The sequence below is a fragment of the Athene cunicularia genome (assembly GCF_003259725.1).
Source record: "Athene cunicularia isolate RWA chromosome 3 unlocalized genomic scaffold, athCun1 chr3_part1, whole genome shotgun sequence".
Taxonomy (NCBI): Eukaryota; Metazoa; Chordata; class Aves; order Strigiformes; family Strigidae; genus Athene; species Athene cunicularia.
The window spans coordinates 105,294,042-105,310,672 of NW_020799097.1; the positions used below are offsets into that span (position 1 = coordinate 105,294,042).

At 37.9% G+C, this 16,631-nt stretch overlaps 1 protein-coding gene across 2 annotated transcripts in view; it reads right to left on the bottom strand.

Annotated features, from left to right (window-relative positions):
* Positions 1–15,202, bottom strand: part of NVL (nuclear VCP-like) — a 41,603-nt gene extending 26,401 nt beyond the window's left edge. Inside the window, exons 1-12 of one of the 2 annotated variants that reach the window (XM_026844402.1) lie at positions 15,114–15,201; positions 14,027–14,079; positions 13,844–13,940; positions 11,326–11,380; positions 10,528–10,794; positions 8,828–8,954; positions 8,463–8,539; positions 8,163–8,297; positions 6,466–6,567; positions 4,471–4,588; positions 3,868–4,012; positions 713–983 (exon numbers count right to left, since the gene is read on the bottom strand). In XM_026844402.1, coding sequence (XP_026700203.1) covers positions 713–983; positions 3,868–4,012; positions 4,471–4,588; positions 6,466–6,567; positions 8,163–8,297; positions 8,463–8,539; positions 8,828–8,954; positions 10,528–10,782 — 1,230 coding nt within the window. In that variant the 5' untranslated portion in view covers positions 10,783–10,794; positions 11,326–11,380; positions 13,844–13,940; positions 14,027–14,079; positions 15,114–15,201. Of the gene's footprint in view, positions 1–712; positions 984–3,867; positions 4,013–4,470; positions 4,589–6,465; positions 6,568–8,162; positions 8,298–8,462; positions 8,540–8,827; positions 8,955–10,527; positions 10,795–11,325; positions 11,381–13,843; positions 13,941–14,026; positions 14,080–15,113 lie in introns of both variants that reach the window. The other variant, XM_026844403.1, reaches the window with a different exon arrangement.
* Between the last annotated feature and the right edge of the window lie 1,429 nt (positions 15,203–16,631).

Consider the following 16,631-nt stretch of genomic DNA (forward strand, 5'->3'; position numbering starts at 1 on the left):
TTCTGGTTCACTTACCACAGCATGTTACAGAATAATTCTGGAACTGGAAACACTATTTTCTGCAATAGAGCTCCAGCTGTAGCGCACATTAACAGATACTTTCTCTGCAGTTCAAGTCACATTGCTAACCCAACTTTTGTACTGGATAGATACCTCTTCCTCAAACTTGCTATAGGTACTAGACACCACATGAGATTTACCCCAAGTAATCACATAGCTGGAGGAAAAACACAGACTGTATAAATACTTCTAGATTTTGTCTAACTGTAACTGTGCAAGGTCAGGGAAGAGCCTCGGGCATCAAAATAGGTATTTCACTGAGGGCACAGCAAAGATCTAGGTAAAAATTCAGTGTAAGTATGACATTCTTACAATTCTCTAACAATCAATAGACTTTAGAAGAGAGATACAGTCACTATTTTAACCTCTGGTCTGCTAGAAAACAAAACGACACAACACAAACAACAACAGAAAACCCAAGGGAAAAAACACACCTTGTATAAAACATTAACACAATTTTTAGAAGGTGTGTTTTGGAAGCCACTTATTCAGACCCATTATATGGGTCATTAGGAGTTAAGCTTCTGGCAAAGGAGCTGATATTTCTAAATCTAAATTTAATAGCTACAGATGATAGGATTTATGAGCAATAAATTTCGCAACTACAAAATGGCTCAAGATATCAGAGGCACATGCTTCAAGGAACATTTACCTTAGGAAGAAGTTCTAGTTGTCTGGTATCCTCTTCCACCAGGATGTCTGTTCCCATTTCCATGCTTTTTCCAGCTGTGTTTCCTGCAGCTTGTATGTGTTTCCATTTCTGCTTCTCAGATTTTATCAGGACCCTGTTCACCGTGCACATAGCTGCCTCACGACAAAGTGCCATCAGATCAGCACCTACATAACCCGGAGTCAGCCGTGCTAAATGATGAAATTCAAAGGACTCTGGGAGCTTAAGTTTTCGGCACAAAGTCCGAAGAATTCTAATCAAGCAGAGAGAAAAATAACAACAAAATAAAGATGAACCTGGAGCTTTTTTTTTATTTTCACATGAAAACAAACAGCATTGATTAAAGGTCTCTTTCAGTCCACATGAAGTGTTCCATCCCACTTTTATTTATTTACTGAAGAACATCCACAACAAACTGTTCTGCAAAGAGCAGATGAAATCAGATTGTGTAAGGAGCTCTGTTTTTTAATCTTCAATATATCTTTCCCCTACCCCTGTCAGTGGAATATAATTGCAGATATTTCCTGTGTCCCCAGTAAAATTTCCAATAGGCAACACACAGCTTACATGTACATCTCATGCATCACCACATCCTCATTCAAAAGCTAAAATTACACCTGCCTGTGTATTTCCATCACTAACACAAATCAGCTCTATGTAACTGACAGTGAAGTGCTATACTTTGTGACTTTTGTTTTTAGATGGGAGGTGTTTTACTCTGTATCAATGCTGAAGCTTTAAAAACCTCCTTCAAGGTCTACCCAGATTTCCTGCTGTTCTTCTAAGCCAAGGGCAACTGAAAGCTACATGAATAGTAAAAAAAGACAGAAAAACCCCCAAATGCACTGCACAAATACTGGCAATGAAGAACTCTGAGCAGAAGGATCAAACTAACTTGTTTAGGACAGCAAAACATCACTTCAGTGGGAAAATATTTTAAAAAAGCAGCACAAACCAAAGAAGTGAAGATCATTAACATACATTCTAGTTCCAATGAAAGCTAGTTTAAATTGTTACCAAATCAGGTAATATAATTACCAGAAAAAGTTATGAACAGAACAAATTATTAAACTGTTCAAAACTCTAAAATTATAATACATTTCATCTGTTTGCCCACATACACCACACGACCAACAACGGGTGGAATAAATGGTGAAATGCAGTCTCCCATAGAAGGGACGGGAGACAACCGAGTCAACAAGCCAAACACATAAAACCAAGGAAAGCACATACTGCATCTCTACACAGCTCATGTTTACAAAAGCCAGACCTGACTGGAGCCCAGTTCCAGGGAGACAGGAGGCCCTGCCCCAACATGGAACTCTGCACAGGGCATCCACCTCACAGACAGACACTACCCCTTCCTGCAAGTGGTCCCAGCTTTTATCCCTCAGTGGGACACCTGCCCCTTGGTTACTTAATGCAGGCACCTGGGGCTCCTTTACCTCATGGCTCTCCCTGCAAGGCCAGCAGCACCCTGGAGGGAAGCTTAAAGGTAAACTCACCCCCCTTTGTGAAGGGCTGTGGGAATCACCCATATGTCAACCTTAATTTGGGGCTTGGGGTTGAAACCCCAGCGTTTCAGTTCTCAAGAATTTTTCAACCTGACAACAGTTGTAGCTAACCAAGTGATTCAGAGTGTAAAAAAGTTAAGAACTGTAAATGGCTCATTGCAAATTTGTGTCCTACACATATTATTTTCCTTCATGTGCTTCATATGTGCACAGGAAAATACTGCAAGTAAAGCAAGTTCTCCAGGTACACTTCCTCATCCTACTCTATCCTCTAAGGATGTAGAACCACAGCTAAGCAGTTCAAATCATGTCTTCAGCATCATGTGGTATATCAGCATACTATAAGGACTTCTGGTTCTATATAACCCTTTTCTTTTAAAAAAGGAACAACCCCCCCCAACTACCTGCCCCCAAACAAAAACAAACCAGAAAAGCGGCAGGGGGGGAAGAGATAATTTAAAAAAGAAAATAAAATAACAGTTCCTGTAAGCCTACACCTCCAGGGACACGAATACAAACAATTGCACAAAACAATAATATGAACAAATGTGACTATATTCTAACTTGTGAAAAATCTCTACACACTGTGATGGCTTTCCCATTCACAACTCCCATCCTTTGAAACAGTGCTATTTCTGGGAATATCACATTTAAACATGAACCCAAGAAACATTATGGAATAAGAAATCTCATCAGTCAACTCTTTATCTCTAACCTTCTGCATGTTTTCTCACAACCAAGAGGAACATAGTTACTACAGGGCAGTAGATCTGGAGGAAGAAGAAAAGAAAAAAGTGGAGGCATGGCCAGAAGGAGGGGAAAAAATAATGGGTAAAATAATGGCCAGTAGTGCTGACAACACAAAGTAAGCAATACTGCAAGCAGAGTAGTTTGTTTTTTCAACCTAGAAATAAGATTAGTTGAGCTAGAAGAAACTTAGCCTTTAACCTTTCTTTCCTTCCTGTAAGAAGACAAGCCACAGCTGTTTTAACACTTCCCTTCCTGTGTTTTCTGCTGTTGTGGAAATGAGTAGCAGTTACTTTTTTAAAAAAGCAAAATTTTTTTTTGTTTTTAATCTAGTCTGACAGTCACAGATCTTTGGAGTAAAAGGGGCCTGTTACACAAAACAGGATGACTGCAGCTCAGCTTAATGACTGGAGTGGTGTATTTCCACAAGGAATGGAATGAAAGAATGTAGGCCTGTTGCTTAAGGTATGTGCTTGAGAGGACTAACAAACGGGATATACTTAATTTATGTTCCTAATTTAATAGTTACATAGGGAGTACCAAAGACAGGATGTTAACTTCCTGAACAACAGAAAATATACATTTAATTCCATCATCTACACCGTTAAGGCAATTTAAAACCCATTAACATAATGCTAAAAGCAGACTTGCACACAAGGAAGGAAACCATCCCAAACGTAGACACAGCTACCAAGACAAAGAGTAAATACACACTTATTGTCTTCTGCACTTTTCAGTGTGTGCTGATCCAGAGGCATGTACAGGCACAAACAGGACTAAACACAATAAAATACTTTTCCTTAAATTTGTCTGTTAGCTTACATATTATTTCCTTATTAATTAATCAAAAAGAAAATTAAACTTTGTAAAACATACTTTTCTCTTGCTGCTTCATCTGGGATCCCTAAACAAATTTCTCGATCAAATCTCCCAGCTCGCCTCAGTGCAGGGTCCAGTGAGTCAGGTCTGTTAGTTGCTCCGATAACAAGGACCTGGGTAGTGGCAGCCACATTATTCAAGTCTAAAGGAAGGAAGGAAGTTAGTACTCATACTCACCATCTCCACTTTGGTTTAGTATCTATGGGACTGTTTCTGCAGTACACAGTAATACTCAGAACAGCAGAGATTAACAGCTATACTGCATTGCTGTTCATCCTTATTGCTACTACCTAGAACTTGCATTTTGCACAATCAAGCAAAATTAAGCATTTCAAATGACATGACACATTTTCCCATTATATGTTTATACAACAGACAAGCTTATATAATGCTGTACATAGCAGTATGAAAATAATGTAGTAACATCCCCTCAAATTTATTAGAATCTTCCCACCACCCCCCAGGTAAACTGTGCCAAAATATGAAAAAAATGTTACCACTATCTCCACTACATTAACCAGGAGTCACTACTGAAGGAAAGTAGACAGTGAGTCTGCTAATTAGAAAGTTTAGCTTCGTACAGATATTTCTGAAACTGACCATCCATACAAGTTAGGAACTGAGCAACAATCCTCCGCTCCATGTCCTTCGAGGCAACTTCTCTTTTTGGGGTGATTGCATCAATCTCATCAATGAAAAGGACACATGGTGCACTGGACTAGGAACAAGAAATATTAATAATTACAAAATTACCCTGACATTAAGTGTTTCACGAGAAATAATTTTTTGAGATTTTCTGTTCTATAAGTCTGCTGCACAACTGACCTGTCCCAGAACAACTTTGTTATTCTTATTTGCTATCTGGAGAGCCACCAGACTATAAAACTACGCAGAGCTGAGGCTATGAAACAATTAAGGCATACGATTCAAAATGTCTCTATATATTGTTTAAAATTTAAATGTACTTTTATGTTTTTCATAAACATTCCATTGTGACTGCTTACTTGCTTAAGTCCAAAAAAAAACCACAACACACCAGACAACAAAGGTCTGATTTTAATTTTTGTTTGTTTTATTAGTGACACTAGAGCTGTGGAATTTCAAGAGCTAGTATTACTGATATACATAACAAAATAAAAGGAGCAGTGGGTGGTCATGAAAAATGATCTGCCAACTTCATGATTACTACAGAGCCTGACCATGTTCAAAGAGTAAAAATGAGCAATGAGCAACTCCAACAAATGTTCTAAAATTCCATGTGCTTCATCTTCATAAAAAGTCAACACTAATACAGAACAATCATTAGTGTAACTAACAGAATAGTGTTTAACTGACATAAGATTATTAATATTCTCAAAAATTACTAGTAGGGCAAATTGAATACTTAAACACTAGAATCATCCTCAAAAACATCACATAAAAACCCAGTATTTTACACCCCATGCATTCTGTGTTATCGGGTAGCAACTGCGCCATCTAGTCGTCGTTCACTTTTCTGCTATCTGACAGAAAAATAGCAGCTAAACTACAAAGATTCCACAGCACACACACAATTGGAACTACGCCTTTTTTTCCCCCCCCGCACAAAAACTGGTATAAAAACTACGTGGAAAAGCTACATAAGCGAACGTGAAAGTCTATTAAAAAGGCAACAGATTTTACTTTTAAACATATTTTATGCAATACCTTTAATTTCTTCAAAAATAACTTTTACAGCAACCTTTCCTCAAATACTATACATACAAAAGATATGTAATTTCTAAAAACTCTGGGCCATCACTTATTTAATTTTAATCTAAACAACACCTTAACAAGGCTTTCTAAAAATTAAAATGTAGTATGAATGAGAAACATAATAATCTAACAGCTTCACAATAAATCTTTTTGCTATTTAGCCTTCTTTTTTACAGGAACATACTCTAAACACCTATATATAGTTGTGGGGGAGAGTAGACAAATGGAATAAAGTTGGAAAACCAGAACATTCTCAGAGGTCAGGAACAGAAAACAATCCTCATGAAACAAAACATTAACCACATACTAAAATAAGAAAAATCTGCATTTGTTTAAATTAAATCTCTTTGCTTCTTCCTAAGTCAGGAAGCTGCATCAAAGCAAGACTTCAACTTTAAGTTCACTCCCACTTGTATACTTGTCTCCAATTTCTTACATTATACGTAAACCCCTGAAGTCTTAAGTCTCTCACATTCACTCAAATTCCAAACCATACAAAAATGGCAAAAAATCCCTTCTAACAAAAAAGCACAGTGACCTGCTCTTATATCTTTTTTTATATTTTCATATATCAAGCCAAATAACTCCAAATAGGTAAATAATTTATGTTGCTTTCTTTACATTGATATGTTAAACTATCTTTTGTCAAGATTTCAGAATAGTAATCTTTGTCTTCTGTGACAGCATGACACTTAGTACCATGGAATTCTGGTCACAGAAGGGAAGACACTATGACTTGTGTGCAGCAATATAAAGATTCACTCACTAATATTCACTCAAACTCAAACCACAGCAACAAAGTATGCATCTTTACAAAGAAAAGGACAAACAATTCAGTGTTATTTCCAAGGGGTGTCTCACCACAGCCTGCTCAAACAATTCTCTTAGTTTCTGCTCAGATTCCCCTGACACTCCAGACACCATCTCTGTTGCTGCCACTTTCAGCATTGGGAGCTCAAGTTCCTGAAAGAGACAAGGAACACTGTATGATATATCCAGAGGTTAGAAATGTTGGCTGTCCTAGAGGACAAATGTTTTCTAATACGACATCTTATACACCCAAAGATATGTAATCAAGGCTAAATCTTAGAGCTTTTAAAAAAGATGAGTAGCATTCTCCAATTTAAAATGGGTCTGAGCCATTTGGCCAAGCGAACAGAAATGGATACAAAAGTCAGGTTTCCCTAATTCAATTAAAGAACAACTGTACTGCCAAATAGCTTTGCACCTTGGTCCCCCACCCAGTCCTTCAGGGCACATATTTCAGTTCATGCTTGGACTTGCTTCTTGACAAAATTGTCTATTTCTATCTGTAACAAAGCATTGCTTAACAGTGTGGAAGAGATCCAGGTATGGTTACCTCACTCTAGGAATATCTGTGCAGAACTGTACAGTAAGGCACTTGTAAAGCTCACACTCAAGGCTTTCTGCTATTAAAAATAATAAAATTTTAACTTTGATAGACTGTAGCACAGTAGTGCTACAGGTAGCTGCAACCTATTTCAAGCTCTCTGAACTATGTATAAAAAATATCCTAATTTATACAAATCAAGGCCACCAGAGGCACTACCTGGGGCTTGAAGGAGATAATTTGCCTTAAATAGCACTATTAAAAATCTCTTATTTAAGAAAAATGATTTAACAAGTAAATTAATCATTAAATTTATCTCAACGTTTTTTCACTTGTGTCATACTTCTTTCCCCAAATTTAGTACCCTTCCAGGATACAAATACCACTGAAGTATTAAATATCACAGATTCATTCAATAGGTAACTTTTCACAGTAAGGCATTAAAACAAAAAAATCCAAATGTTTTTAATTAAAATATTTGAAAATGTCAGAAGGGTCTAACCAACATTTAAGGAATAAACATCAGTATTTTCTTTCAAAGATAAAATCTGAACTACAAAAGTTCATAATTTATATGTATCTAAATTTAAGATTATAATCTGTGATATATAAGAAACAACTGTATTAAAGAAAAAGAAATGTCCATGGTTATTACTGAATAGCCCTAAACAGCCCCTAGATTTATATCCAGAACAGGCACAGAGCGGCACTGCAGCCTTATCGCACATCAAACTATTAACAACAGTAATGTCATATGCTCTGAAATCATTAGTTTGACACAAACAAGGCAACATCCAGTTTTGGAATTAAGGGATGCTACCCAATAGAAACAAAGTAATGCCTCATAAAAGATAGCAAGGTTGAGTCCAGATTTAAAACAAAACACAATGATAAATTTAACCAAAAGTATCTTACATTTGTAGACTTTGCAACACCCATGCCTATATTGTTGTCCTGGGAATGCCCCAAAACAATTAGGTCAAACATAAAACCCTGTTACTATATCCACTCTTTATATATGAGGTTCTATCAACTACATATGGAATTTAAACAAAGGAAGTGAAGATAATATATTTTAGACTCAGACAGGAAGGAGAGAAAGAGATTAAAAAAAGAGAAAAGATCTAGTCTATTACAAAAGGAGGATTATTTTTTCTCTCTAAATATAATTCAGAAAAAGAAGAAACTAAATTTAAAGTTATCTCACCCCAGCAATTGCCTGTGCAAGTAGTGTCTTTCCACATCCTGGTGGTCCATGTAAAAGAAAACCACGAGGTGGAACCACTCCTAAGTGGTTATAGACTTCAGGATGACGGACATGAATGAGCATCTTGCATATTTCCTGTTAAAACAGAGAGATCTCCATTTAAATTTCAGGTTTGTTGCTGTTGGTATAAGCAGCTAATCTCAGCACCACACAGATTAATTCTGCCAGATTTCTTTGTCATTTTTCATACATCATTTTATTCAGTGCATTCTGTATCCCACAAACAAAGTTTCAACTTACCTTTAAGGTTTCATCATTGCCTCCTACATCCTCAAACTTCACTGAAGAGTGGTAAAGCTCTGGTCCCTTACTTCTAACTGTTAAGGAGGAAAAGTCATACAAATTTAGACATGGCATAACAGTAGTTGCTAACATCAAATAAAAAAGGACTCAGCCTAAACAATTAGCTAAGTACATGGAGTACTATTATTTTCTGGTAGTATACACAGGACTGGAATAAATTTTAGTACAACATTAAGGCTAAATTTCTTTAAAAATGCTTAAGGTCATTTCTCCGCACCTCAGAAAACACTTCTCTGATAATAGATTTCACAGTCAAATACCATCTCTTTGTTTGGAGCAGCATACCAAAAATTACTTCTCACCTTTCCCTCTAAGCAAGACGGAATCAATTTCTCCATCTACATCTGGAAATTCTTCTTTTTTTCTTTTTGCTCTCTTACCCTTGGTCTTCTTTCTTTCACTCTCCAAGACAGAAAATTCTGTTGATTTCTAGGGCATAAAACCAGAATTATATATACAAACCCATCCAAGTCAGCGAATTTCTGCAAATGCTTCAAAGAACAAAACATGCAACTGTCTATGATCATTAACTTACACATATCATATGAATAAAGACCAATAAGGCAGGAATTTAACACCTTTTTGTAGAAAATCCTTTTTTACTTAGGATTTGCTGCCTTTATTAAAGGGTTAATTACACCAGGTTTTGGTTTTGGGGTGGTTTTTGGGTTTTTTTTTTGCTAAGAGTACATACTTATAAGTAAAAAAAAAACCCCAAACCTAAACCCACCCCACAAAAAACCCCAAACCACTAACCAAAAATCAGATACCAGTTATCTGCATACCATAAAGCAATCCACTTCGGGGATGAGTAAAGCTGTATGAATATATTTACTCCAAAGGAAACAATTTTTATTACTACTATGTTGTGAGTGGCCTTAAGAAAATATTATTCAATTCCGAAACAAGTTAACTGCATATAATAAAAGGACTAAAACAGGAGAAAAGAAATAAAAAGAGATTCAATGATGAAAGAGGTTTTTTTGTTTGTTTTTAAAGAATACAGTATTACAAACATTTAACAACTTTAAGATCTCACTTTTATTCAATTTCTCTACATAAGAGGATGCAGCAGTACCAGGATAATGGGATGATTTGTCAAATCTGCCCATTCAGTAAGCATTTTGTGTAACTAGAAAGGCAGATGTAAAGGTAGTTCTTCACATAAACAAAAAAACATCCTGCCAAAACATCTGGTCAACATAACATAAATGTTATCTCCCATACATAAATGGAAAGCTTTCAACAGCAAAACGAAGTTGTTTTTTTCTAAATAAGAAAAAAAAAAAGATGGGGGGGAGCAGCTGTGTACACGGACAGAGGAGGGGTATCACAAAGTGGGCAATATGTCTGGATGGGGAGTAGGACCTATTTTTAAATGCTTTGTAAATCAGTTTCAACTTCCCCAACTCTTGTCCATCCGTAAAACTTCAGCTTTCCCCAGGCTCACTAAAACTTAACCACTGGCTAAGGGAGACCACACGCTATGGCTACAGCAAGCCACATGCTTCCTGACTAGTTAGGCTGGTCAATAGCAAGTGGAATAAAAACCAGCTAAATTCCACTTCTCTTTCTCTCAGTATGGGCACTAATCTGGGTCTCCCTAACACTGAGCACTACATTTTCCTCAAAAAATGTTGAGGAAATTAATAATTTTGTGACTTTTTACTTCCCATACTAACATGCTTGAAATGGACCAAGAAGGTTCAAAAATCCCTTCTGACACAGGAGAACAGCAGACTAAGACTCTCCTTCAGAAACCAAGATAAAAACAAGTAACTCCACTGGGCTTAAGCCAATCTTTCCTTTTTATTTAACATGTTTACTATCTTTAAACACAGCATGTATGTTTGTAATAAAAATAATATATTTTTAAAATCCAGAGAGGAAAACAGACAGTCCTTTTGGTCTTAGTATCACCCTTCAAAAGCCTGTCAAATTACAGAGAAAATTATATTCACACTTGCTACTTAAATCACATTGAGTCTGTAATATACAATACCTCAGAAATCAGTTTCTTTTCATCTCCTTCTGCATCCTCAGAAAGGTCAATGAAAAAGTCTTTTCCACATGGAGTTTTATCAATGAACCAACCACCTTCAGAGATGCATGTTTCAACTCGTGTTCCTGTTGAGAGGGTGCTTGCTTGAGGTGCTGTTCGCATAGGAGGAGGGGTTTCCACTGGTTCACTTTTTGGAGTGGTTGGAACAGAATCAGGATTTCCTTTCTTGTATAAGCTCAGCAGGGAACTGTTCATGTGATTTGTAGACTGCAGATTCATGTATTTTAAAAGAAAATATGGAGGTTATAACTTGGATTATTTATACTAAGAGGCCAATGAAAACTATTTCATAAACATAATTTAGCGTTAACTCTGCTGCAGAAAGAAGTTGTGCATCTTCCAACCCACTCCTCTGCAAATAAAATGACTGCATATAAAACTACATCTGCTGGTTGAAGAGGCAGCAGACTTTGCAATTTACCCTGAAATGACCCCTGTCAATTTGACAGTCACCTCTTTTAGTAATAGTCAAGATACATCAGCTCCTTTAATCATTTCATTTGACAGCCAAGTCTTTCAGGCCACCAAAAGCTTTCCTCAAAATTGATTCCCCACCAGAGGTTTTTCCTTTTTCTTCAGAAAATAGCCTCCTTTTAGCTCTATAGATTCTCAGTTGGAATTGCCAAACCTGACTATACCTTATCTTCATCTCCACTTTTAAACTCTCCGAGTGGATTGCAATTTCATAACACAGAATCAAGTGCTATGCAAATATGATCATAATAAAATACAACTTACTAGATCTTCTGGATAATCACCATAATCAGAGTCATCTGTGGCACTACCTTCAGTCCTTTACATGAAAGGAAGACAAAAACTATTAATGCATCAGACCAGAACTGCAAGTGAGACACCCACAAAACCAAATAAATGCAATTTCTACATCGGGGTTCCCCACAACCATGATATGCAGCCTAAGGCTGGAGAAAAATTCCTGACTCACATGCTCTAAATTTACTACTATGAACAGTTTAAAAAATGCATCCTTTCCGAGTCTGTCAGGAGCTGGATCAAGTTGGCAACCTGGCTGAAAGAGAGTCCTAAAAATAAGTGATGTAGGATGAATCTGGTTCAGTCCACCAAGAGACCATACAGACACTAATGTTGGCACAAGAGAAACAGTAGCAAATCACTGCTGAACTAGACTAGTCCAGACAACAATGTCATCATTTCCCATGAGACCCTTAATATCTATCACAGGTTAGAGAAACCAGAATGGTCTGTGACACTACGCACAGGGTTAGGAATCAGGAAATCTTCGTTCCAACAAGGTCAGAAAAGACCCTTGGGATCATTGAGTCCAACCATCAGCCCTACTCTACAAAGTTCTCCCCTACACCATATCCCCCAACATCTCATCTAAACGACCCTTAAACACATCCAGGGATGGTGACTCCACCACCTCCCTGGGCAGCCTATTCCACTGTCTGATCACTCTTTCGGTGAAAAATTTTTTCCTAATGTCCAGTCTGAACCTCCCCTGTTGGAGTTTAAAGCCATTCCCTCTTGTTCTGTCACTAATCACCTGTGAGAACAGAGCAGCACCAACCTCTCTACAATGTCCTTTCAGGTAGCTGTAGAGCGTGATGAGGTCTCCCCTCAGCCTTCTCCTCCTCAAACTGAACAGTCCCAGCTCCCTCAATCTCTCCTCACAGGATTTGTTCTCCAGGACCTTCACCAGCTTCATTGCCCTCCTCTGCACTCACTCCAGCACCTCGATATCTCTCTCGTATTGAGGTGCCCAAAACTGGACACAACACTCCAGGTGTGGCCTCACCAGTGCAGAGTACAGGGGGACTGTCACCTCCCTACCTCTGATGGTCACACTATTTCTAATACAAGCCAGGATGCCGTTGGCTTTCTTGGCCACCTGGGCACACTGCTGGCTCATGTTCAGCTGCTTCTCAATTAGAACCCCCAGATCCTTCTCTCCCAGACAGCTCCATCCACACCACCCCAAGCCTGTAGCCATGCATGGGGTTGTTGTGGCCCAAGCGCAGGACCTGGCACTTGGACTTGTCAAAGTTCATCCTATCAACATTTGCCCACCGATCCAATCTACCCAAGTCTCTCTGTAGAGCCTCCCTGTCCTCACGCAGATCAACATTCCTGCTTAACTTGGTGTCATCTGCGAATTTACTGATGATACACTCTATGTCCTTATCAATAAAGATGTTGAACAGAAACGGTCCCAACACTGAGCTCTGAGGAACACCACTTGTGACCAGCTGCCAGCTGGATTTAGCTCCATTGACCAACTCTCTGGGACCGTCCATCCAGCCAGTGCTTGACCCAGCAGACCGTTCGCTCATCCAGGACATGGGCAGCCAATTTTTCTGTGAGAATTCTGTGGGGAACTGTGTCGAATGCTTTTCAAAAATCCAGGTAGATAATATCAACAGCTTCTCCCATGTCCAACAGTTGGGTCATCTTGTCATAGGAGGAGATCAGGTTTGTCAGGCAGGACCTGCCTTCCATAAGCCCATGCTGACTGGGCCTGATCCTCTGGTTGTCCATTTTACGACTTTTAATGGCACCCGAGACAACCTGCTTCATGACCCTCCCTGGCACCAATGTCAGACTGACAGGTCTATAGTTTCCTGGATCATCCTTTCTGCCTTTCTTGTAGATGGGTGTCACATTTGCCACCGTCCAGTCCAATGGGACGTCCCCAGTTAGCCGTGATTTCAGGTAAATCATGGACAGCAGCTTGGCAAGCACATCTGCCAACTCCCTCAGCACCCTTGGCTCTAATCCATCTGGTCCCACAGACTTGTTTGCATCCAAGTGGTGTAGCAGGTCTCTGACCACCTCATCTTCAAATGTCCTGACCTTCTCACATCCAGCAGTATTTACGCTGAATAGTCTGTTTTGCAGCCTTATCTCTCAGATTTAGCTAATATCTCTCACACCCAAGAAAGATTAAGAACAAAACAAAGAGACTGAATCACATGAGGACTGGGGCCATATGTGGACAACTATCAAGGAAGCCCCAAGGATCTCCACTAATTCAAGGATGTCTGTTATCTGTAACAGAAAAATCATGATTGGCTCTAGTATCTGCTTGTCTGCAGTGAAAAAAATGTGCTTTCATTAACTACAGGTAACTTCTGATAAAACAAGCCTATCAGAAATCAAGGATCTATCTGTAACCTTGAGACAATCAAAATTTAATAATATGAAGACAAAAAGCTTTAATGAAATGATAATACTAATGGCATTATTGAAGTAATCTAAGGGTAAAAATTCTTCTTACTCATTTTTCTCCTGTTGTCTTGCTCTTTTTGCCACATGTTCAGCTTCTAAAACTGCTAACTCTTCATGTTCTTTTTCACTACTGATTATTCTAAACACTGAAAGAAAAAGTTCAGATGTTAAAAAAACAGTCAAAGCATAATCAAAGAATTTGGCATCTTGGACATTATACTAACAGAACTACCTTTTTCAACTTGTATTCTAAAAGCATTTCTTTTTCTTCGTCCATATTCTGCACTGAAAAAAACAAAATAAACAGGTTACACCAACTGCTTTCTCCCTTCAACATACTGTCATTCTCAGTGGAAAAAATAGGTTGTAAGTTTTTACACAAGTTTCTACACAAATTCTTATTAAGAACCAACTATGTGAAAATGTGATTGTTTTTTCTTAAGCCTGGAATATCAATCACTGGGATGAAACAAAAGCCACTAAACTATACCTGTCTCTAAAGGGATGTTTAGTAAAAATTATCAAGGTCGTCTTTAACTATAGATATAGAAAAGTGGCAACATACAAATGGGCACACTGGATTCTATTTACAATGTTACCGATTTTTCAATTTTAATTCAAACAAGAACATGGACATAGGACTACAGCCTAGAAAGGACAGTCCAGTGAGGAGTAACTGTGCTAATTAATAATGGTCACTGTGAGAAAAATCTGATTCAATGAGCATCCTTATACAAACAAAAGTTATCAGTCTTTTACCTTAACTTACTGAGTATATCTTTATTTGTTTTTATGCAATAGCTGACAGAGGAAAAGCAAAACACACACCCAAGACCTAAGCAAAAGGTTTGGCTCCCTTTCTCTAACAAGGCACAAATAAATAGAACATGAAAACATGAGTGAATATACTTCTTCACCTTCATGAACCCTCACACCCACCAATGATGTGCTGAAACACAACCTTGCTCCCCACCCAGGAAAGCTAACAGCCTAAAAATAATTAGGCAAGACTGACTGTCCTGCTGAGCAACCAAGCAAGATTTAGTGTCTTACTGAATCCTGTATCTCCCTCATCTGCCTGCACTGAAGTGTTATTTTCCCAGTGAGAATTTTAAGCTCACTGGGGTGAAGACCAACAGCTGTAATGCATCTGTAGCTGTTTAATTAAAACAAAAAAAAGGAACCCACAAAACCAAACTGCAACTGGATCTCGCAATGTATTAATAAAATTTTAGTTACTAGATATATCAGCAGAGGAAAACACTGGAGTGGAAATGATCTTACTGTTGTAGAATATAAGAATACAAATCTTTGCTCACCTGTAGGTTTTCTGTAAATCAGATGCTAGAATTCCAATGTCAACATACTGGCCACATTTACTACTTGCAAGATACTGAAATGAAGAATTTTAAGTAGCAAATAAAACCTTTGTCAATCTCTGCACCAGAGCAGCTAGATCAAATACGGCTCTTTCAAACTCTACTCTTCTTAGCAGTCAAAATGAAAATCAGAAACAGCTTTGAGCTGTCTTGGAACACACTTTTCGTTGGGAAATGCTTAATAAGACACAGATAACTAGCTAGCTGTGTTTACCAGGGAAAAGCAGCATAATGTATTTTGGTGCTTCAGTGACTTCTGCTGGTGCAGTTCCATGTTCTTCCTTTAGTAAGAAAGATGACGTGTAACCCACACACCATCTTACTGTCAATCCTTCTAAAGTTCTTGGTTTCTCCCAGTTAACCTTTTAGTTTAGATCTCCTACCTTAAAAATTAAAAAAATCTACATCAATTAGTAATTAGTATGGATATTGTCACAATAAGAACTTTGATCTTTGCAAGATGTTTCAAAGAATACTACAGAAAAGTATATAAATGAAAGTGAATTCTATCAAGCCTTTTTTTGTCTGACAGCAGTTGATCCACCCATTTTCAAACCACAACTATGAAAGTGTAAGAAAATGTATTAAATTTCAGGTACAACTGTGCTCCATTTGCTTTCTTCCCCCACTTTCCAAATTAGGAGTAAGAAGGAGTTTCAATACGTAATGGTGGATTCCTTCTTAAAAGAAGTAAAGGAGACAGAGAATCTCCCTAAAAGACATGGTATCAAAAATGTCACAGCAAGGAAAATTTAAATTAATACCTCTATTTAAAACAATTAAACTGCTTAAAATTGAATACAGAATTTTTTTTTCCATTATATTACACTTCACATCACCCATAGGCAGCTACTGACCTGCAGAAAATATTAAGCCTACCATAAATCCTGCTGTCTTTTACATTCCAGGATGGATTAGACATAGCCACCATGATCTTGTAAAGGAAAACAAGCAAGCTCCCTCAAGCAGCCACTCAAATTTTAAGGAATTGGAAGCAGAGTACACTTATACACAGAAAAATGGCGTTTAATTTGCTAAGTTCATAAATTCACAGATCCATAAAATATAACAAAGCACTATGCCACTGTTTCCCCGCTCTTCACATGCCTATTATGGAAATAATATATTTTTTTTCCTTTCTTCACTCATTTAATGTAATCGATGCACACGTTTCCAAGGGTAAACACTTCTAATTTGCCTGTATCTACACAGAGCGAGGGATGGGGTGGAGTTGACTATTCATTTCATATTTGATATAATAGCCAGCTTCAGGATCATAAATGCTGAAGACAAGGAAAGAAAGTAATAAACCAAAACAAACAAATTTTTTTTTTTTTTAAAGACCTTTTTAAAGGTCCGTTTAAAGTCCTGAGAGCCAAGGCGGGGTTCTGCCGCTCCGCCCTTCCCTCCCGCACCTGGGCAGGCCGGATGCTCATGGCCCCCTTCAGCGCGAAGGGG